The 24,646-nt window shown below is 41.5% G+C and overlaps 1 protein-coding gene across 1 annotated transcript in view; it reads left to right on the forward strand.

Annotated features, from left to right (window-relative positions):
* RPGRIP1L (RPGRIP1 like) overlaps window positions 1-24,646 on the forward strand; it is a 343,339-nt gene that overhangs the window by 33,777 nt on the left and 284,916 nt on the right. Inside the window, 1 exon segment of the mRNA XM_030204315.1 lies at window positions 18,831-19,129. Within this exon segment, the coding sequence (XP_030060175.1) occupies window positions 18,831-19,129 (299 nt within the window).

The raw sequence follows: 24,646 nt of genomic DNA on the forward strand, positions 1-24,646 counted from the left end.
GGGTGTCTCCACTAAGAGGTGTGTGGGACTCCATGCCAGGTTTGTGGGGTGGCCCTGGGAATAACTCAGCCAGCCACGGTATATAAATGTTAAAGTAAATGTTTTATTCACCTGAGTCCTGGGACCTGTTACCTTAGAAGCCAGGAATCTTGGATGCAAAAGTTTCTCTGGTTTAGTTAACAGTCTTGAGTAGGCCTCTGGCTAGCAGGTCAAGCAGTCTGTGGCTGGTGGGGCTGCCCTGCCCAAACACAGCTTGTATGTCTCCGATCTTCTGAGACTCAGGTCTGGCCCTAGCCAGACCTTCTCAGCAAGGCTTGCAAGTCTTAAAAAGAAGCAAAGTTGGCTTACCTCAGCCAGTTTACAGCAGCTAAACGTATTCAGTAAAGGCATAGACTTGGGCTTCAGTTCTTCCTTTCTTGGTCCTCCTTAACCTCAGCCTGGACCTGTCTTTTAATCTCTCAGGTATAGGCACTTTACAGCAGCAAAACGTATTCAGTAAAGGCATAGACTTGGGTTTCAGTTCTTCCTTCCCTAGTCCTCCTTAACCTCAGCCTGGCACTGTCTTTTAATCTCACAGTTACTGACTCCGCCCCTCTGAATAAAAAGGGTATCCAACAACAAACACCTCCCAGCTCACTTCCTCTCGAGGTGAGACCAGAGCTCTTAAGGTGGCCCAGGTTATCGGAGGGGCATGTTCTGTAAACCCCTTCACAAGGTGTAACTCTTTTAAATGAAGTAGGTTTGTCTTCTGGTGTGAGGACAAGGCCCTAGATCATAGGCGGTCGGTGGCCCAACTGTTTGGGGAGGCTAAAGGGGGCGGGGTTAGGGGTGGGGCCAGGGGTGGAGCTTAAATCCATAATTGTCTGATAACACACAGAAAAAATAAATAAGTCACAATTAATACCTTTTATTAAATTTAGATATTAGATATGTACAGGGGTGTGCTGGTAAATTTTTAACAACAGGCTCTTTCTCCGGACGTAGCCAGCTCTGCAGTTGGAAGGGCCATGGGTGGCCGGGGAGGGGAGGAGCAACACCTGCCTCTCTCTCCTCCCTCCCTTCATGCGGGCACGCTAGGTATACCTTTGCTGGCAGCCAGTAAATGGACTGCCACCACTCCCAACGTCTCACATGCTCGAGAAGTCCCAGCCTGCTGCCCAGAGCTGGAAACAAGGAGCGGGGAGCAGCAGTAGTCTATTTACTTGGCTGGCAGGGCTCAGCATCCCCACCAGCAAAGTAAAAGAGAACTCAGCAGGGGGCCCAAGCCCACATTTTGGGAGCCAGTTGTTAAAGTAGCCATGGAGGGCCCTACTTTAACAACCGGCTCCCAAAATTCTTAAAAACTTAACAACCGGCTCTTGCGAGCCTGTGAGAGCCTGCTCCAGCACACCACTGGATATGTATCATATGTCAAAGAATAAAGTGGTTGCTCAAAGCATATTCTAAGCACAATCGCTCAACTGCAAAACACTATGCACAACTTTGTGCAAAAACACACTCAGAACCTTACTGTACCATAAATATTACACTGGGCAGAACCTAATACACCAATATACCACCCAAACGGAAAATGCAGACCGTCAACAATATGAAACAAGGGATCATATCATCACAATTCTCATGTAGAGCCACAAAACACCCTAATTCATGTTTAATGTGGGATAAAATGCCACAAATAAGTAAATAAATATAAACTTTTAATGTTGAGCACCTGATTTTTAAAGTGGACATATTCCAAACACTATAATGAAAATAAAATGATCTTTTCTACCTTTGTTTGGTGACTTTTTCTGATCATGCTGGCCCAGTATCTGCTGCTATCTGTTCTCAGTGCAGGTCAGGAAGTCATCCTCGTTAAATATCTCCCTGGCAACCCAGGACACTTCCAGCCAACCCCCCCTCCCCCACTCTCCCAGCAGTAAGGTAAACAAACCATAAACCAATTTCTACAACTGATTACACACAAGGCTAGAGGGCTTTCACTGTAGCTCCTGCTGTGAGGATGGAGGTAAATCAACAATTTAAACCCCTCAGAGCACAGCAGGGGAGGCTTAGCCTGTCCAAGCCTCTTATACCAGGCGCATATGCCCTAGATCCTGTTTCCTGCCCTGCGCAGACCCTGCTTGAATACCTTCTGCAACTCTCAGAGTCTGGTCTCAAGACCAACTCCGTAAGGGTTCTCCTCAGTGCAATTAGTGCTTATCATCAACATGTAGAGGGTAAGCCGATCTCTGGACATCCTCTGGTTGTTCACTTCATGAGAGGTTTGCTGTTGACAAAGTCCCCTATCAAACCTCGTTCTCACCTAGCTGATGAAAGCTCCTTTTGAGCCACTTCATTCCTGTCATCTGAAGTCCTTGGCCTGGAAGGTCTTTTTTGTGATGGATGTTACTTCATCTTGCAGGGTCAGTGAGCTTCATGCCTTAGTGGCAGATGCACCTTATATGAAGTTTCATCATAACGGAGTAGTCCTCCACATGCACCCTAAGTTCCTAGGTAAGGATGTGGCGGTGTTCCATCTGAACACATTGCCAACATTCTTTCCCCGACCTCATGCCCATCCTGGTGAAAGCACACTGCACACCTTGGACTGCAAGCGAGCATCGGTCTTTTACTTGGGACAGACTAGGCCCTACAGACAGTCCACCCAACTTTTTGTTTCTTTTGATCCAGATAGGATGGGGGAGGGGTGCCATCGGAAAATGCACCATTTTCAGTTTGGCTGGCAGATTACATTCCTTTCACTTATGCCCAGACTGGGCTGACCCTTAAAGGTCATATCAGGGCTCACAGTGTCGGAGCCATGGCTGTGTCAGCCCATCTGAGATCAGCCTCCATTGAAGAAATTTTCAAGGCTGTGACAGTCTTCAGTCCACATATTCACATCTCATTACTGCCTGAGCAGGATACCCTATGTGACAGTCAGTATGGACAGACAGTGCTGCAGAATTTGTTTGGTGTCTAGGATCCAACTCCACTCTCCTAAGCCCGTTTCGTTCTGTTCCAGGCTGTACTGTCACTCAGATTGTGTATAGTTTCAGGTTAATTACTTTTTTGCCCTCGCCGTTGCGAGGTCCAAGTGACCACTGGTTGTTTTTGGTGAGCCTGATAGGGATTCCCATCTATTAGAATTATAGGCCTGCTTGTCCTCGGAGAAATCGAAGATACTTACCTGTAACAGGTATTCTCTGAGGACAGCAGGCCTTATATTCTCACATACCCCCCTCACCTCCCCTTGGAGTTCTCTCCTTTTTATTATTCTTTATATTGTACTGCTGATCCTGCGCTCTCGCAGCAGACAGGAAGGCACTTGCACATGTGTGTCTCATGCTCAAAATATATTTCTAAGCTTCTTACAAGTTCCAGACCAGCAACTTGGACCCGCATTACCCATCTGTGAGAATACAAGGCCTGCTGTCCTCTTAGGTAAGTATCTTCGCTTTACATGGTTTGAGGAATTTTTGAAGAAGAGAACATTAAGAGTTCAGAAAAATGGTGGTGTGTCTGGGTCCTGGCTTCTTGAGTGTGGTGTTTCTCAGGGGTTCTCCTTGTCTTCTTTGCTGTTTAACATATATATGAGAACATTGGGCACATTCTTAATTTCACTTGGTGTTCAGGTAATGTCCTGTGCTGATGGCATATTTCTTTTATATCCAGCGTTGGACACCTTTGAAAACACTGCGGCTAGGCTGACTGAGAATATTTTATTGCTTGATTCAAATTTTCTTAAGTTAAATAGGCTGAAAACAAATATTGTACTGGTTCGGGGATTTTGATTCAGTGTCACAAAAATTCCTGCAACTTAATACAGGGGAAATTTTAAATATCACAAATAAGTATAAAGTTTTAGGTATTATACTGGATTTGAGGTTAACCTTCAAAGACCAGATTAATGCTCTTGTTAAGAAGTTTCATTTTTGTCTTCATCAGTTAAGGACAATTTGGTCCAGTCTCAGTGTAGAAAGTTTTAGAAATATTGCTCATGAAAGCCTTCTGCCTTATCTTGATTATTGCAATTCTTTATATGGGGCAATTACTATGAAACATTTAAGGAGATTACAGCTACTCTGGAACACAGCAACCAAGATTAATTTTTAAGTTGAATAAATTTGAGTTTCTCCACTTCTTAAAAAATTACTCTGGCTTCCGATCTCCTCTCGTATAAAGTTTAAAATTGCTTGTATGGTTTTTAAATCTTTGATAGGTCAGAACTCAACAAGCCTATCTAAATATTGTGTTTTGCTTTCCTCAGGTAGGACTTCTAGTGCAGTTCACTCATACACTTTAATGTTTCCGAGTGCTATAGGCATGTGCTTGAAAAAATATTTGACCAGTTCTTTTAAATATTTGCCTGTAAAGACCTGGATTGATTTTCCCAACCAGATTAGGTCTGTTTGTTCTTTTATGTACTTGGATATTGATTCTGTTTGATATTGTAATTTTTCTTTTTTTGTGTGTTTTGCTTTGTACTTCTATCTGAATGTGATGTTTTCTTCTCGAATACTGTCTGCACTTCTGGTTACCACATCTCAAAAAAGACATAGTGGAATTAGAAAAGATACAGAGAAGGGTGACAAAAATGATAAAGGAGATGAGGAAAGACTAAAGCGGCAAGGGCTCTTCAGCTTGGAGAAAAGCCGGCTAAGGGGAGATATGATAGAGGTCTATAAAATAATGAGTGGAGTGGAATGGGTAGACATGAATCGCTTGTTTACTCTTTCCCAGTGACGATCCTTGGCCAGCTGCCACCCGGGGCAGATCACTGCTGTACACCCCCCCCCCCCCCCCCCAGGGTGCAGCATGACACCCCCTGCGCAACGACACACACACACACCCCCGGGTGCATTCTTAGCTGCTGGGAGCAGCCGCGTGGCTGTCGGCTCCGCTGGTTCCCTGCTCCCTCTGCCTCGGAACAGGAAGTAACCTGTTCCGGGGCAGAGGGAGCAGTGAACCAGCGGAGCCGACAGGCGCGCGGCTGCTCTCTGCACCCTCCAGCAGCGTGCACCCGGGGCAGACCACCCCGCCCTCGGTACGCCTCTGCTTTTTCCAAAAATATCAGTCTACTACATTTCTTTGAAGGGGTGAACAAACGTGGATAAAGTTGAGCCAGTTGATATTGTGGATCTGGATTTTCAAAAAGCATTTGACAAAGTACCTCATAAAACACTCCAGGGGAAATTTGGAAAGTCATGGGATAGGAAGTAGTGTTCTATTGTGGATTAAAAACTGGTTAAAAGATAGAGAGTAGGGTTAAATAGTCAGTATTCTCAATAAAGAAGGGTAGATAGAGGGGTTCCGAAGGGGTCTTTGCTGGGACCACTGCTTTTTAACATATTTATAAATGATCTAGAGATTAGAGTAATTAGTGAGGTAATTAAATTTGCTGACGGCTCAAAGTTATTCAACGTTGTTAAATCATGAGAGGATTGTGAACAATTACAAGAGGACCTTATGAGACTGGGACACTGTGCATTCCAGATGGCAGATGACGTTTAATGTGTGCAAGTGCAAAGTGATGCATGTGGGAAAGAGGAATCTGAACTATAGCTACCTGATGCAAGGTTCCACATTAGGCATCACTGACCAGGAAAGGGATCTAGGTGTCATCATTGATGATACATTGAAACCCTCTGCTCAGTGTGAAACGGCGGCTAAGAAAGCAAATAGAATGTTAGGTATTATTAAGAAACGAATGGAAAACAAAAATGAGGACATTATAATGCCTTTGTATTGCTCCGTGGTGTGACCGCACCTCAAACACTGCAATTCTGGTCACCACATCTCAAAAAAGATATAGTGGAATTAGAAAAGGTACAGAGAAGGGCGACAATAATGATAAAGGGGATGGGACGATTTCCCTATGAAAGGCTAAAACAGCTAGGGTTTTTCAGCTTGGAGAAAAGACGGCGGAGGGGAAATATGATAAGAGGTCTATAAATGAGTGGAGTGGTAGACGTAAATTGTTTGTTTACTCTTTCCAAAATTACTAGGACTAGGGGGCATGCAATGAAGCTACAAAGTAGTAAATTTAAAACAAATTTGAGAAAATATTTCTTCACTCAATGTATATTTGGATTGGAATTTCTTGCCAGAGAATGTGATAAAAGCAGTTAGCTTAGTGGGATTTAAAAAAGGTTTGGATATCTTCTTAAAAGAAAAGTCCATAAGCCCATAAGATGGACTTAGGAAAATCCACCGCTTATTTCTAGGATAAACAGCATAAAATGTAGGTACTTTTTGGGACCTTGCCAGGTACTTGTGACCTGGATTGGCTGCTTTTGGAAACAGGATACTGGGCTTGATGGACTTTGGTCTGTCCCAGTATGGCAACACTTATGTTCCTATGTTCTTAACTAGATACTATCTGTTTTTCAAAAAAGATTCAAACCAGCTGAATACTGAATTGCTGAAACCAACTGGCATTACCACATCACAATGTATAACAGGATCATCCCACGATGGTCAATGGTACATATACAGTAAACCCCTGAGGACTGACATAGCCTCAACAAATGCAGCCAACATGAAGTCCAACCAATGGATTCCAAACTCTGCCATTGGAGGAGGGGGGGGGAGCGTATATTGTGGAATAACTCTCCCCAGTGTTTAATGCTTCATGTTATTCTGACAGAATCTTTAGCATCAGACATGTAGCTACGTGACATTGACTGTTTGTATGTTTTTGACATGTTTTTATTCATGAATTTATTTATTTTAATGAGTGTTACGTTGTACCCCGCCTAGATGGCTGGATAGGCGGGTTATACTGTATTAAAGAAATAAATGAATACACAAAGGATTTTTGAGGAAAGCTACACATGGATAGGGTGTTTTGATCCAACTACCCAAGGCCACAATTGTCTTAAAGCGTCACTACACCCCTCATATCCTAGGAGCACCAGGAGGCTGCCCAGTTCCCCTAGCCTCATTTAAAACACTTTTTGAAAACAGTGCATCCTTTGAAGTTGGAACATCCCAGCCTCATTCCTTTGATTCTTCACCTCACCTACACATATGATGTTTGGGCCTGGTTCCCTAGTAACCCACCTAGCAAATGTTTGAAGTCAATGGGGAAAGGGCCTGAAATGATAGACTTGATTGCACAATTGTTTGGCACTCGTCTATTGGTTGAGATCCCATATACCACCTGACTCATCATACTAGCACTCTAATAAAGGCTGGCCCTACACATCAGCACTACATGTTGTTTGGCCATAGCTGTGACTGCTAAAACCAAGTGGCCCCAATTGTGGAGCCTGCACCACAATATTTCCAGAGATGGTTACTGATGGCTGGGAGGCACCTGATGGACAGGTCATGGAAAGGTGAGGAAGTGCAAATAGGGCATCTCCTTACTTTTGGGTATGGGGGAGGAATGGAAGGTGCCCCAGACACCATCCTTTTGCGATAGGGTGCTTTGAAGTGAGATGAAAACTGATCAGTGGCACTTTCAAGACAGTTACCTGCTAATTCTACTGCTGCTAGCCATCCTTGTGCCAGAGTGGACAATTGGGTAACCTTTGATCAGAGTAGCTGGTCTCCAGGGCTCTTTCTAAGCCACAGGGTCTCTTGTCAGGCAATTTGCACACCATGGTCCTATTAAGACACTCTGTATTTAGATTCCCAAGTTGCATACACAACCTAACCCCAGCTGTCAATGGTTTCAGCTGAAATATCCTTTCTATCACACCACATTTGCCCCAATGATTTCCATCAATGTCCATTCTTAATATGCCTTGGTGTTGGGCCATCAACGTTCTCCTGCAGCAACACTCTAGCTACCATGATGCTAATGATCTGATCCTAGGCAGCTCAGACTTTGAATCCCCTCCCACAACCAAGGCTAGAACACTAGTGTGTCAACCACAACACAGTAGGCATAGTGTCTTGGGTGCCCCTGTAGTTCACTGGGAACTGGCATGTGTAGGAAGACTGAAGCTGTGCATGTGCATTCCACAACCTACATGCATTCTGGCTACAGGTTGGAGGAATGAGTGAAACACTGGAGTGCTTCCTTTATGGGCTCTTGGTATGGTTGATGTCTTGTCACCAGATTAGAGACATGTCCCAACAATTATCATATAAAGGCAGAGTATGAGCATATAATACACAGCATTACATCTAAATAGCAAGGGGAGAGTTTTGTGGACATCTCATGGATTGTACCTGGAAGGGGCAAAAAGAGAGAGAAACCATTTCCAAAGGTAAAGGGACAAAGATGGCCATGTCCCCATTCATGCACATCAGTTTCCAAACCTGGTACATGGCACATCCAAGTTTCAGAAAGGTACTCTGTAGAGCACCTGTCCATTGACCAAAGCTAAAGGGGATCACAGTGGGTATTGTCTAGGAAATCTTCACACATATGCTCTGATGGTAAATCACCTACAAAACTGCTGCAGTGGGAATTGATCCTGCAATCTCCAGATCTATGATGTGGCTGTCCACTGTATGCCTTACCCTTGAGGCTATTCCTCCACAAGTCTGTTTGTGGCCTTTTGAATATTAGAACCTTGCTCTGCTGCCAGAAAGCTGTTTCTGTCCCTGGTTTGGGGCAGGTATATAATGGAGCGTTTACTGTGTAATATGCATATTCAGGGGAATGTCTGCATCACATGCACATCCATGTCACATGTGTTTATTATAAAACTTGATATACCACCTTTACTAAAACATAGGACAAGGCAGTTTACAAGTAAAACCAAAAGAACTCCAGTTCCAATAGGAAAGCAAGCAGTCATCCAAGACAGGAATCAAATCACAACCACACCCTTTAACAATAACAAATACTTTGGTTTTTTTTGGAGGGGGGGGGTTGTTTTGTTTTTGTATGTCTGCCTAAATCATTAATGTCAGCAGCTATAGCCTAAAATGAGGTGCCCCAAGCAAAGTTGAAAAAATAAGATTTCAACAGGGGTTTGAAATGTGGGTAAGAAAGCTCATATCTCAAAGAAAGGGGAAGTTCATTCCATAGCTTGGGGGCTAGAAAGAAAAAAACTGCATGCCTGGTGGAATCATAGTGAGCCTGTCTGGGGGAAGGAAGAACAAGCTGATGAGCATCAAGCGAGCGAAGGGAATGAATAGGAGTATAGGGTAAAACTACAGAAGCAAGGTATGAGGGAGAACCTGTATGAACGGTTTTAAAAGTGAGGCAGAGAATTTTAAACCAAGAACAGAATTTCAAGGGGAGCCAACATAGACCAGTCAATGATATAGCTGATAGGCAGTCAGACCAGCATAACAGCATAGCAGTAGTCTAATTGAGAGATGACAATGGTGTGGATCAGAGTGTATAATACCAGGAAACACAGTAATTTAGAGAAAGCGCATAAGTGACGCAGGGCAAGAAAGCCACAAGAACTGAGAGTTTAGAATCCAAGATGACACCAAGGTAGTGAAATGAATCTACTGTAGGAAAGAGAATATTAAACAGGAAATGTATTAAAGATGTTCTGGAGAACAGCCAATGGTCTAATATGTGACCGTCTTGGGCACATTGGGAACTAGCTTATGGGAGGACATCCAGTGAGATAAGGCAGCTAAACAAGACTGGAGACAACTTAGGTCAGGCTGGAATGGGGAGGTAGGGAAAATAAGGAGAATATTGGCAGCATAAATGAAGAATTCTATTTTGAAATCTTGGAAGAGTGGCCAAAGGACTTAAGAAGATGTTGAACAGCAAGGGAGACAGAATTGAGCCCTTGGGGACTTCGCAATGTAGGGAAGTATCTTCAGATGATGAAGTTAGAAGTAAGTGCTGAGAAAGAGTGTGCTGATAGAAATGAAGAAAACCAAGACAGTATAGTACTTGAGATACCTAAGGATGAAAGACGTGAGAAAAGTGAAGAGTGATCCACAAGATCAAAAACAGAGGACAGGTCCAGAAAAACCAAAAGGACGATGGATTCTACCAGCGTCTAAAGATGAGTGAAGCTCACTTAGGAGGGCAGCAATTGTCTCGGTACTGTGTGAAGAACTAAAACCCATCTAATGAGGATGTAAAACAGAAAACTGGTCAACATGGGCAGAAAGCTTATAGAAGACAACTCGTTCGGTGATCATAGAGAGAATACAGAGATTGGAAACAGGACAAAAGTTTTCAGGACGTGAGGAATCAAGAGAAGGTTTCTTCAGCAGCAGACGAACAAGGGCCCTCTCCCAAGGACGAGAAACAGAACCAGAAGAAAGGCTCTGGGAAACAATATGGAGAAGGAGGGAAGAAAGACCATATCTGGGGAGCTGGAGCCTATTCTCTCTACACCCCGTGCCTTCGCCCATTCTCCCTCTCTCTCATATGTGCGCCCCATGCCTTCGCCCATTCTCTCCCTTATATGAACCTCCCGTGCCTTTTCCCATTCTCTCCTTCTCTCATATGTGCCCCCCCGTGCCTTCACCCATCCTCTCCCTCTTTCATATGTACCCCCTGTGCCTTCACCCATTCTGTCTCTCATGTTCCTTCACCCATCCTCTCTTTTATGTGCCCCCCTGTGCCTTCACCCATTTTCTCTCTCTCAAATGTGCCGTGGTTCTCTCTCAATGCCCTCCCCCACCCGCTTGCCCACCCACAATTAGTCCTGTATCTCTTCCTCCCAGACCGCCATCAGCTGTCCCTCCCCTCCCAGTTTACCTTTTATTTTTTTTTATAATCAGTAAATCTTCGCCCTGCAGCGGCAGCCATATTGAAACGCTGCCTCGGCCTGCATCAGAAACACCAAAAGAGGAACAAAATGTTCTGCAGTGCAGAAAGTAGTCCAAAGGAGAGCACAGCACACATCTTAGTATGATAAATAGGCTTTATTAGTGCCACTCTATTAAAAAAAAGTCCTGATGTGGCCACATATCACCTCACTAGAGGCTGCGTCAGGAGCTAAAACAGCTATTGCAGTCCCAAAAGGCACAAATACGCAATAGAGCAAAAATACAATGAAAGTAGCAACAGTCTTGAAGCTTGCAGGGTAGATAGAAAAACAGCAACTGTCTCCCTCACTCAAGAGCACCATGTTGGGACTTTACAGAATGGCACAAATAAAGCCTATTTATCATATTAAGACATGTGTTCTGCTCTCCTTTGCACTATTATCAGGCCTTTCCTTCTGACCTGTCCCACCCCCTTCTGAAAACCGGATAAAAACTGAAAATGGATAATAGATAAAACACAACAAAAAAGGGAGATATAAAGGGCTAAGGAGGGGTTTGTCCCCAGAGTTCGTCCCAAGGAGCTTGCCCAAGGAGCACGACCTGCTCCTTGGATGCGCTCCTTTGGCACAGTACGCCACTATCAGGTTAGTAAAAAGGCACCTTATGAGCATCTTAAATGCAGAGGTCATGTAATGGAAAGGTACAGGGACGGAGCCAATTGGGCAGAAGGTAAGCTGTGGACATGGAGAACTGTAGAAAATTCAATAGCAAGCCTACCTTGGAGAAGGTCCTCCATTACCAACATAAGGTCTGGGATATGCAGTAGCTGATGGCATATCCTTTCCCCAAAGCCTCTCCAGGTGGTCAGATGTCATGAATGGTGTGACATCTCAGAAAGTATAAGGGATATATGACAAATCTGTGCACATTGATGGTTCAACACAGCCTACAAGGTCTACCCTGCATGTAGTATATACTAAGTGTTTGCCATAGTTTCATACTTTTCCAATATCCTTTAAAGGAGTGCAGGAGTAGCATAGTGGTTAGAGCAGTGCCTTCAGACCCTGACAAACTGGGTTCAATTCCCACAGCTGGTCCTTGCAGGGCTACCTGATTTGGCATGACTCACATTTCCCCCAGTATCTAAATGCATCAGTGTGTATGTAATTTGACACACATTGACAGTAACAACAGGATGTCATTAGTCATATTCCATCCCTTACCCTGTTATTCCATAGATGAACTGATGAAACAGCACATAATGGTATATTCATTATATTTGAGCAGTAGTGTTGTGCAGTATTGAGTTACAGTAGTTAATTATTTTCTTGCAGTAACAAATAAAGTAGTTAACTATTCACTATCCCAGTAACTATAATTACTTACTTTTGAAGAACAACTAGCATAACACTGATGAGCAGTACCCAGAAATATGCTAATAATGAAGCAAAGCAGTTGATGGCGAGAGGACTGTAAGTTGTTTTTCATATCCATTTTTACAGGACCCAATGTTCCCAGATCTAGGGCCTCCGAGGCACCAAGCCTTCCACAGTCCCCTAGGTCAGATTCCACAGCTGTTGCACCCACTTTATCTACCACACCTTGAGAAGAGGAGACAAGAGGAGGAGGAACTAGAGATCAAAAAAGTAGCAATGGGAGAGGAGGAAGAGGTCAGCCCTCCTCAGAGAAGAGTATAGGCAACACAGAATCCATGTCTTCCTTTTGGGCTGATTATGAGGAAGAGCCACACAAGCAAGAGGAGGCAGCACAACAACACCATCCAGAGGAGACTGAGCAGCAAGCAGAGGCTGAGTGGCCAAAGAGCCCAAAGAACCCACAAGAGACAGAGCAGTCACTAAGACCAACTCTCTTGCCATCAGAGCCATGACTTTTTGTGCAGTCTATTAAATATCTAAGGGTATTTGAGTTATGCCTCATTGAGGAAGAAGGTTTGATTTTACAAATAAGCTATGACGTTCTCATACCACATATTTGTTAGGTAAATTCTGTGCACTGGAGCTTTTTGGTCGTTCATTATTTGGGGCAATTTTCAATATAGAATTTTTTTCATCAGATTACATTTTTTGCATATTTAACATGACACAGCCCATTTGATATTATTTATTTATTTGTTACATTTCTACCCCACGTTTTCCCACCTATTTGCAGGCTCAATGTGGCTTACGTGGTACTGTGAAGGCGATCGCCAACTCCGGTAGAAAACAAATATGAAGTGATGTTATAGTCAGATAGGTTCATATGTTACAATCGCATTGGGAATCGCAGAGAAGAGTTATATAGTGTTCATTACGAGCTTTGTTTACATTGTGTTGCAGGGTTCAGGCACTTAAGTTGGGTCGGGAGGGTATGCCTTTCCGAACAGGTAGGTCTTTAGTAATTTCCGGAAGTTAAGGTGGTCGTACGTTGTTTTCACAGCTTTTGGAATGCATTCCATAATTGTGTGCTTATGTAGGAGAAGCTGGATGCATAAGTTGACTTGTATTTGAGTCTTTTACAGCTTGGGTAATGGAGATTTAGGTGTGTTCGTGTTGATCTGACTGTGTTTCTGGTTGGTAGGTCTATGAGGTCGGTCATATATCCCGGTGCTTCGCCATAGATAATTTTATGTACCAGGGTGCAGATTTTGAAAGCAATACGTTCTTTGATTGGGAGCCAGTGCAGTTTTTCTCGGAGGGGTTTGGCGCTTTCAAATTGCATTTTTCCGAATATAAGTCTGGCTGCTGTGTTTTTACTCTATTTTTGGCAGAGCTGCCTAAGGGAGTTTATTTTCCAGTTTGTCTTTGCATTTGAGAACATTTGAATAATTGGTTAAGACAGGCAGATTCATGTGTTTTTTTTCACATGCCCAAAGATAGTCAATTTTTTCACAGTGATATGGGGGATTTTCATACTTCTATATGTATTTTATTATTTTTATGTACACTACATTTGTGATGGTTTCAATTATAATGTATGTATTTATTTTCACAACAATCATTGTATCACTAACACTTTTGTAATATTTTTATGCATGCATAATGTTTGAGTACAGTAATATGATACATTGTTACATAATCTGTTTTGCAAACTTATGGATATATCATATTTGTATTTTTGGATATGCATCTTTAGGGTGTTTTTATGACATTTTATATTATGTACGCACATATTGTTTTGCACATCGTTGAACACACTGTATATGTATTTCTGGATATGTTTCCTAGATGTATGACTAAGATATATATATATTTTTAAGCATGTATATTCACATTTTATATATATCAATGGACGTGTTATTACACACATTAATATAGCACATATATTTGTTTTTTTTATATGTAAGAATACCAGCACATGTATCTGCATCTTATTTCTTTTGTTGTTCTTGTATACGTTTTTTTATACTGTGTTTTGATGTTCTTTTATTAGATCCCCTGATGCAGGTGTTGTTTTTGCCGAAACACGGCCCATGTCAGGACTTCACAAATAAAGGACTCTATATTGTTCCACTTTTGAAGGCCTTGTTGTGCTTTTTTTCTTTTGCTGCACATTCTACACAACATGCACACCCTCCAGGATAGTCATTTTCAGCCCCTGGGAGGGCCATCTCATTGGTCTGCGTGAAGATCTGAGGAGTGTGGGGGAATTTGTTGGCCAATAGGCTGTCCCTCACACAAACAGTGCAACAACTATCTTAGGTAATCACCCAGGCCCACCAACTGAGAGAGAACAGACCTGCTGGTAATGAGCTTAGTGTAGTCCCTGAAAAACTATCAGAGTGGGCAAATAAGAGATACATTTGGATTCCAAAAGGGAAAAAAAACATTATGTTAATGTTTCTCTTTATATTAATCTGTATTTGTTAAGAATGCCTGTTATACCAAGGCAGGGTGACACAAACCAACAATTTTGTTTTAAGTCCTCTGATGGACCACAACAATTTAAAAAAAAATGCAAACTCTATGGTAAATTGTTGCCTTCATGTTGTGAAGCTATTAGAGTCCTATGTTGACGTAAGATAATCTGTGTCCTGATGTTATCTGAAGCACCTATGCTAGAGTCCAATCAGACTAGTAAGATTCTTACAGTGGTACACATGCTATATAAATATGCTCTTTGCTCTGGTAAGACTCATATAAGGCTGTATTGATGCTTTAGCCTGCAAAGTCAGAATAATCATAAAGCAGCAGAAGGATGGTTTTTTTTTTTTTTTGTTAAAACATCTAAGTTGTGATTTTTGAAACTGATTTGAGACTTTTTTTCTCTGCAGTTTGTCCAAATTTCAAGGGGTGCATTGGGAACATGTTTTGGGCAGGACTTGGGCATTCCCAAGAGTTAAACATTTTTCTGCTACAATGGACCAAAACCAAAATGTCTGGAGTAAAAATTGAGATGGTTTTGTCTAGAAACAGGTTCAAGCATGAATAAGTTACAAAATATTGCCCTAAATGATCGGATGACCACTGGAGAGAGTACAGCATGAACCACCCTTAATCCCCCAGTGATCACTGACTCCCTCCCACGCACCCAAAAATGTTGCAAGAAATTCTACCCACTTCTCCAGCAATTAATATGTTAGACTTGCTGCCCACATTCGCCACGAATTAATATGTTGGAAGAAATGAGTTATTTTGGGGAAAATAGCTCTAGAGCAACTCGCCACTGCTTATAATTTAAGAGCAGGTGCTGTATTTATATTGATTTCTCCACCAATCACCAAAGGTGATAATTGCAATAAATTAAATAAATTAAATATATATATATTCAGAACACAAAGAGACCGTATTTTTAGCTTCAAAAAGATTGATTTAATATACACTTGCACACGAGAGGTAGGTTTCAAGATCTTTTACAGGTAATCTGTGCTTAAAATAGAACAAAATAGCAGGTAGATCAAAAGTTGTTACTCACAAGTCCTTGTTACACAGTATGAACAGCATTAGGTAAGCACATGTTTTAGGCGCAAGGCTTCAGCGGAGCGGACCCCAAAGAGAGCAGCAGTTTCCAAGAGAGGCAGGTTTCCAGAGGAGGCAGGTCCCAAGAGCGGCAGGTCCCAAGAGAAGGAGGTTCCAAGAGCGGCAGGTCCCAAGAGAGAGAGCTGGGCTGTTTCCAGGCCTTTTATAATGTTAGCAGAGAAGCATGGTGTGTGCATGTCTTGGATATTTTGCAAGGCATTATGGTTAATGTAGTCTCATGTCTGCACACGACCCCTGAGTTGGTCTCATGTCTTATGACATCACGGTCTGGATTTTGCTGGCAAATGTCTTTTGATGTCCTGTTCAGTCTCTGGGGCAGATACACATTCCTTTCTGCACATGTCTGGAAGCTGATGGGAGGGGCAGGTATACCTTTGACAAGCAAATGTCCTGTTTATGCTTCCTTTGTTTTATTCAGGTGCCCACCTTAGTCCATCTTTTGTTAGGTGGGAGGACAGAGGAATAGAGTCAATTTAAAACTTTAAAGCAGTCTTAAGTCTTTTGTTTGAGGAATGAGAAAAAACAAGGTGAGGTCCCTGCCACTGCAGCAGTACTTTTGTCTTGTAAATATTCCCCAAAGGGAGAGGGGAGAGGGCTTTTGGAATGAAAGCCAGTTCTGCTGCATTGTATTTTTAAGAGCTGCACAAATATATTGGTGTATATATATAATCCACCAAATATGCTACATATTTCAGTAATAAACTGATACCATTACAATGTGACCGTGACAGTAAATACCAGGCTCTATGACACCTTCAGATATTATGGGCATTCCTGTAGTGTTTTATATATTGGGTTGCATCAATCATGTCACATATACTGGCCATCAAGTTGCTGACTGGTTCCAAGAGATTCAAAAATGTGACTCCGCTGCTGCGCAAGGAGCATTGGCTCCAGATTAGCTCTCGGATAACCTTTTAAGATTCTCTGTTTGGTTTATAAGGTTTTAACTACAGGTAATCCACAATATTTTCTGAATTTCTTGGTTGCCTATGCCCCTACTCGATTATTGGACATTTTTCACAAAATTTATCAAACATTTTATAGGAAAGGATGCCCAAATTTAGTTATGTAGATTTACGCTGCAGCATGAATACTTATTACCCAGTTACTTGTGTTAAGGACCTAGGTGTTCATATACTATTTCACACTGATTCTGAACTAGTGTTAGGGGCCTTATACTAAAGTGTATTAAGCAATTAACATGTGAATAAGCGTACACTGTTAGGATATGATCACAGTAACAGTTAATGTTTTGGCACATGCTAATTCATGTGTTAACTGCATTGCATGAAAAGGGGCAGGGAATGGACATGGATTGCATCTTGCAGTTATTACACATTAACTTACCACATGTTAACTGTTCCTGGGACAGATAACACCACCTTAGTAGGTGCCATTAAGTACTCTGCATTATCTGTCATGCACTTAATATGTGGAAAGTGTATTGTCTGTACATTAACTGCTTGGGCAGATGGTGGATAAGCCCCAATGTTTAATGCAAAGGCTTTGCAGTTGCTGCACAGCTACTGCAAATTTTTACTACACTTTAGTAAAAGGGCCCCTTAGTGTTCCTACTTTGTCTATTATGGTGCCTCAAGGAATAGGGAATTTGTCATCTGTCCTCTTTACAATACATTAAAAAGGACTATTTTTAGTTAAATAAGGATACGGTTGTAAGAACTTGTAAATCTCATTATACTTAGATTCACAAAGTTTACATCTCAGTTTTGTATGTCAGAAACCAAGATTTTGCCCTTTTTTTGTTAGATATGTTTTGGTTCCTGGATATTATATCTTTGTACTTATTTTATTTTATGTTACTAACGTTTAATAAACTAAAAGTTGGGGACAACCTTTGAGAAGTTAAAAGTAAAATGTGAATTGTTGAAATATGAATAGTAACCTACTTTCTGAATTTTAATGGTAATTTAATGAATTTAACATGCACTATTATAACGCAAATTCGGTTATATGGCTCCCGGGACTTTTGTGCTTTTGTCCTCCCAGCTCATATGATTGATGTATACCATTCCAACTCACATAGTTCACACATACTGTTCCAACTCACATGGTTGATGCATACTGTTTCAGCTCACATGGTTAACGTGCGGTCCTGGCTCACATGGTTGATGCATACCGTTCCAGCTCACATGGTTGGCGCGCGGTCCCAGCTTACATGGTTGAAGCGCTTTTCCAGCTCACATGTTTAATGTGTCCTTCCATTTGAAGCATGGTATTGTAAGCTTGATTTGCAGTCAGGAAAAGGATTTTATTGGACCTGTTTTGCCATACTAGATTCGATTTGTGTTCATTAAAATGATTTAAAAATTTGAATTGAGTCTTAAATTGAGTATGTCTTTGATCAGGTGTTGCATTTCATTATAACACAACCTTCATTATTAGGTGGTACTGGTTATGGTTCTGAGGTGCCGTGTTGTAATGAAGGAGAGGTGTATTATAACTGAAAAGTAATTTCAGTTATAATATGAGTGGAGGAGTAGCCTAGTGGTTAGTGCAGCGGACTCTGATCCTGGGGAGCTGGGTTCAATTCCCACTGCAGCTCCTTGTGACTCTGGGCAAGTCATTTAACCCTCCATTGTCCCAGGTACAAATAAGTACCTGTATACAATATGTAAACCACTTTGAATGTAGTTGAAAAAACCACAAAGGTGGTAAATAAGTCCCATTCCCTTTCCCTTTTATAAAATATATTGATAACAACTAATGTAATTAAAAAGTACCTTGTACTAGCCTTGAAATGCGGTCTTATATCTTGCAGAGAAACACAAATATATAACTGGATTGCTGCATATTAATATGTTTTTAATTTTGATGATGCTATGAAATTGCAGGTCTTACACTTGGCCAGACATATTCTGTTCTTTAACTCCATTTTAACATCATCCAGAGTTCCTTTGTAAGGTCATGCCTTAAAAATTATGTTGAGGGAACATATGGAGTAAATATGTCTCCCCTCTTTGCTAACCTTAAATGATAAGCCTAAGGAAACTGTTATTTGTCAGTGCTATAAAGCAGATTGCTGCCCAGTGGTTTCAATTATCTTCAGAGTTCTTCACAAACAGTAATAGTTATATCAAAACCTGAAATTTATTATTCATATTCTACAGTGTGATTATGTCCCTTTCAACAAAAATGCTTCTTATGCTGACTTTTCAAATTCCTTTATCTTTTTTTTTTTTATTATTTTACCAGAATGGCCACAAAGTTAATACGGCTTGTTAAAGACAAAAAGAAATATGAGCAAGTTGGTGGCGGCCCAAGGCGGTCAGGACGAGATGTGGAACTGGAGGAAATTATTGAACAACAGCAAGAGAACATTCGTGAACTTGAGAAACAAAATGAAGGTCTTCAAAACAGATTAATATCAACTAAACAGCAGCTCCAAATTCAGGGCCACAGGCACACACCATACAATTATGTGCAATCTCGTATCAATTCAGGTCTCAGGAAAGTGGCTGAAGGAGTCATGATGCAAGAAAGCCTCAGAAAAGGTAATTCAAAATTAATACTTTTAAAATAGTAATAGATGTCTTCTGTCCCCTAAACATATATATTCCGTATTTTATTCATGAGCTTTAATTCTTCTTTGAAGTGTGGAGGGAAAGTTTTGCCTATCTTGGTCTATAGTTCCTTTGCTGTTTTTATTTATACTGTTAACAGGAGTTGCCCTATCTTTAGCTCCAATTAATTTTGAAAATGAGACATTATCTGTGATTGGCATTCTTGTCTCAATTCTTTACAGAGGCATGGCATTCCTGTCTCAATTCTTGACCTTTACAGAGGCAGTGAAAAGAGTACATGTAATTCCAGCATTAATTGCTTTAGATCAGGGCTTTCCAAACCTGTCCTTGGATCCAACAGCCAGTCAGGTTTTCAGGGTATACACATTGACATGTAATGAATCAAGGGAACTTTTGGATTCAGGATGTATTTCATGTCCTTGGGTAGGTTAGTTTGGTTTATGATGATTGATTTATACTACTGTAATTAGATGATGATCATGATCATGATTACAAGTTTTTGCTTTTTTTTTTTCTTCTCTTGTCCTTCCTTGAAACTTGTCCATTGTGCAAAGAATTTTAATGCCAGGTAGACTATTTAAAAAAACATTGCATAATATGTAAAGGTACCAAAGACCCTAACAGAAGTAGGGCTAAAAAAAACATCATGTCTCTAAACCTCTGTTAAAACTTCTGGTTCTATCTAGTTGGATATCCTGATCCATAGTAAGGAATGAATTTGGTGTAAAACTTGCCTGCAAGTTTACTCCCTCAGGAAACAAGTGGGAGGACAGAGAGGTGGGTGGCAGGGCTGAGAACCATCCATGACATGAGAACTAAAATCTTTAAATGTGTCTAAGATCTCCAGCAGAGTAAAAGATGAAACTAGACTGCAAGAGATGGCAGCTGGACACAGTTCACCACAGCCAGTAGAATCAACACCCTGCTCTACCTTCCTTCAAATTGAAGAGCTGGTATGCAGTCTTTGGATGTAGAAAAGGAGAAAACAGCCTAAAAGAGGTGTTTATAAACTCTAAAGCAGTGCTTATCGATCTATATGGCCATGACCCCATGATTGTGGCCAAATTGTGGGACCCCCTCACCAGAGGTGCAGAATAATGATATACCTGTGGAGATCCTGCCTAGTCATGATCCCAATCATGGTTTTATGACCGCCATTTGGGGTCCAGACTTACAGTTTGGGAAGTTCTGCTTTAAAGCAATCGCTGTGCTTAGGAAGAGAAGGGTAGTGTTGGTGGCTTCCTTCTGAGAGGTTTGGAGGCATCCCTGTGCCAACCAGGCATAATGTCCCAAGTGGTTTGTCAGCAGGGTGGCAAGATCTGAGATACTACAGAGAGTTTGCTCAGATTCATCAAGCCCATTATCTGATGGTGTTCTTCCGTGTTGGCACAAATGATACTGCTAGTTATCCTCTCAAATACATCAAAAGTGAGTTCATGGCTCTGGGAGACAGGATGAAGCAGATAGTGTTCTCAGTACTGTTCAAGGATAAAGGTTGAAGCAGAGAAGCTTATATTCTTGAGATGAATAAATGGGCTGCATAGATAATGTCCAAGGCTGCTGATCAAAGATTGTATCCACCTATCAAAGAAGAAAAGAAAACTCTTCCAGAACAGATTGGTTAATACACTGCTTTAAACTAGAATCTTCAGGAATAGGTGGGCAAAGTCTTCTGATAAGTAAAAGCCCTCAGAGAAGTACAACATTAAACACTTGTACTGAAATTGATAAAACGAGCAACATCTAGAAAGCTAATGTCCATAGTGTGGTAAATAAAATTCCAGATCTAGAGGCCATCAAGGAAGAGGCTGCCTTGGATGTAGTGATAGTCACAGAGACATGGACAACCGAGAACCATAACTGGAATATTGTTATACTGGACTATAGTATATTCAGGAAGAACAGGGTAGGAAAGAGGGGAGTGATGGCACTATATGTAAACATATTAAAGCAACAGAATTTCAGGGCTTTCTGGGTAAAATGGAGGCACTGTGGGTTAATCTGGAAAGGGAATGGAATATCTATATTAGTGTGATTATACAAATCTCCTTTATGTTTAAATTATGTTTATTAATCTGAATCTTCTTTATATGCAGAAGAAATAGAGATTTATTACAAGATATTCAGAAAATTGATTTGAAAGGGGAAGCGCTATTATTAGGCAATTTCAGTCTTCCATATGTTGATTAGAACATCCCAACTGTGATGTCATTTAGAAGTAAGGAAATTAACTTGATTTTCTGAAGGAAGAACTGTTCCAGCAACTAGTAATGAAGCACAATTGTGAGCGAGCAATACTGGGCCTGGTGTTTCTGAATGAGGAGAGTGTTTCTGACGCTATAGTGGGTGATCATCTGAGAACCAGTGATCGCCAAATGGTGTGGTTCAGTATTAAAGCACAGGTAGAGATGGTTCATTCAAAAGTGAGGGACTTAAACTTCAGGAAATATTTGTCAAAGTGCGGTGTACATAAGTACATAAGTACATAAGTAATGCCATACTGGGAAAAGACCAAGGGTCCATCGAGCCCAGCATCCTGTCCACGACAGCGGCCAATCCAGGCCAAGGGCACCTGGCAAGCTTCCCAAAAGTACAAACATTCTATACATGTTATTCCTGGAGTTGTGGATGTTTTCCAAGTCCATTTAGTAGCGGTTTATGGACTTGTCCTTTAGGAAACCGTCCAACCCCTTTTTAAACTCTGCTAAGCTAACCTCCTTCACCACTTTCTCCGGCAACGAATTCCAGAGTTTAATTATACTTTGGGTGAAGAAAAATTTTCTCCGATTTGTTTTAAATTTACTACACTGTAGTTTCATCGCATGCCCCCTAGTCCTAGTATTTTTGGAAAGCGTGAACAGACGCTTCACATCCACCTGTTCCACTCCACTCATTATTTTATATATCTCTATCATGTCTCCCCTCAGCCGTCTCTTCTCCAAGCTGAATAGCCCTAGCCTCCTTAATCTTTCTTCATAGGGAAGTCGTCCCATCCCCGCTATCATTTTAGTCGCCCTTCGCTGCACCTTTTCCAATTCCACTATATCTTTCTTGAGATGCGGCAACCAGAATTGAACACAATACTCAAGGTGCGGTCGCACCATGGAGCGATACAACGGCATTATAACATCCTCACACCTGTTTTCCATACCTTTCCTAATAATACCCAACGTTCTATTCGCTTTCCTAGTCGCAGCAGCACACTGAGCAGAAGGTTTCAGCGTATTATCAACGACAACACCCAGATCCCTTTCTTGGTCCGTAACTCCTAACGTGGAACCTTGCATGACGTAGCTATAATTCGGGTCATTAGCTGGATGGAAAAAACTAAAAAGTAGATCAGTGGGCAAACCAAAAAGATAGTGTAGGGACAGTGAACCTTTTTGTTAGGAAAGCAAATAAAGGTTTTAAAAGATGTAGTTTACTTTTGCTTACCTTTTCAGCTACAAGAGATCCCAGACAGAGAAAACATTGGCAACAGTATGGCAAAAATAAGAGAAGCTGAAACAAATAGGTCAACAAACATATAAATGTCAGAAAATAGCTAATACAAGGGCCATTTTACTAAAGTGTGATAAAATTTGGGCATAGTGTGTTTTAATGCAGGACTTTCCCAAGCCCAGATTTAGCACCCTTCTGTTTAAAGCTCGGCATTGTGTAGGACTTTTTTTTAAATATGCAGTTAGTTCGCAAGACCTGCAAAAAAAAAAATAACACAGGAGCACTTCATGAAAGGTTTGCTTTTGCTGAAACCCCCAGTCAGACCTCCCACTGTGTTATGGGACCACAGTCATTCTCACTCAGCTGATGAAAGTTCCTTTTAATCTGCTTGATACTTGCCACCTGATGTACCTTTCCTGGAAAGTCCTGTTTTTGATGACGGTCACTTCAGACTGTAGGGTCAGCGAGCTCTAGGCTCTAGTAGCTGATTCACCTTACACTAACTTTTATCACACTATAGTAGTTCTCTGTACATATCCTAAGTTCCATACTAAATTATTGTCGGAATTCCAACTTAACCAGTCAATTGTTCTGCCAACATTTTCCCCGAAACCTCATACCTATCCTTGTGAAAGCACACTGCATAATTTGGACTGCAAGAGAGCGGGCCTTCTTTCTGGAGCGTGCTAAAACCCACAGACAGTCCACCCAGCTTTTTGTTTCTTTTGACCTAATCAGGATGGGGATAGCCATCAGGGAAACACGTGTTATCTAATTGGCTAATGGATTGAATCTCCTTTACTTAGCCCAAGCTGGCCTAACTTTAGTGTGTTGTCACAGCTCACAATGTCAAAGCCATGGCTGTCAGTAGGCCCACCTGAGATCAGTTTCTGTTGAGATCTGAAAAGCTGCAACGTGGTCTTCTGTCCACACAGTCACATCTCACTACTGCTTTGAGCAAGATACCCAAAATGACAGCCAGTTTGGTTAGTCAGTGCTACAGAATCTATTCAGGGTGTAGAATCCAACTCCACCCCCATAGGCCCATTTTTGCTTCTGTTCCAGGCTGTACAAAAAAAAAAGAAAAACAACAACTGAGCAGTATCATGTTCTTGTTACTGTTGGCCTTAACCTGTTTGTGGTCATGTTACTATTCCCACCCCCGCCCCCTTTTCTTTTTTTTTTTTTTGCTTTTGTTTCAGGAAGTCTGGTAGCTAGGGATTCTCATATGTGGAATTATTGTGTTCTCAGAGAAAGCAAAGTTACTCACCTGTAGTAGGTACAGTAGGACACGTGTCAGTATACCTGCCCTCTTTCCCTAGGAGTTGCATTCTCTTAGCTATAATATTAGACTTCCTTGGTCCTGCGCAGCACACACAGGTGAGAAGGTACATGCATGTGCCATGTTGCTTACAAACCCTTCTAGATTCAGGACTCTGGAGAATGCATCCACACCAGGCTCCATCATTTGGCATCACCCATATGTGAAAATATGTGTCTTGCTGTCCTCAGAAGTGGAGATGGAGATGGGCTAAGGATGCTGCTTGGAGGTTCTAACCACAAAACTGCAAACAGGTTTGTGATACTCCTGTTCTGCAAAGGGAACAGAGCAGAGATAACAATGTGTTCCCTACATGAAGGCAGGGACCATAAGAATTCCCTCCTTTATCAGATTACCGCTCCTTATAACAAGGTAGTTGAAAATGCAGGTAGTCCAGAACTTTGCCTCTAGATTGCTCACTGTTACCTCTAGCTTTCAGCATATTACTCCTAATCGTATGTCTTTACACTGGTTATCAATATGCTTTAGGATTAAATTCAAGGTATTACTACTGATTCATAGAACTTTGCAGAATGATGCTTCATATTATCTGAATTTACCAACCTGGTTGAGGTCTCAGTTGGTAAGGTACACAATTATTGTCTGCATCATTTTTACATAAAATACATTTTGAAGAGACAAGGAATTGCTCTTTGCCCTCGCATGCTCAGTTGAATGGAATAGATTACCTGCTGAGGTCAGACTGATGACACACAGCTACTTTT

This window comes from Microcaecilia unicolor, chromosome 5 (genome assembly GCF_901765095.1).
Source record: "Microcaecilia unicolor chromosome 5, aMicUni1.1, whole genome shotgun sequence".
Lineage (NCBI taxonomy): Eukaryota > Metazoa > Chordata > Amphibia > Gymnophiona > Siphonopidae > Microcaecilia > Microcaecilia unicolor.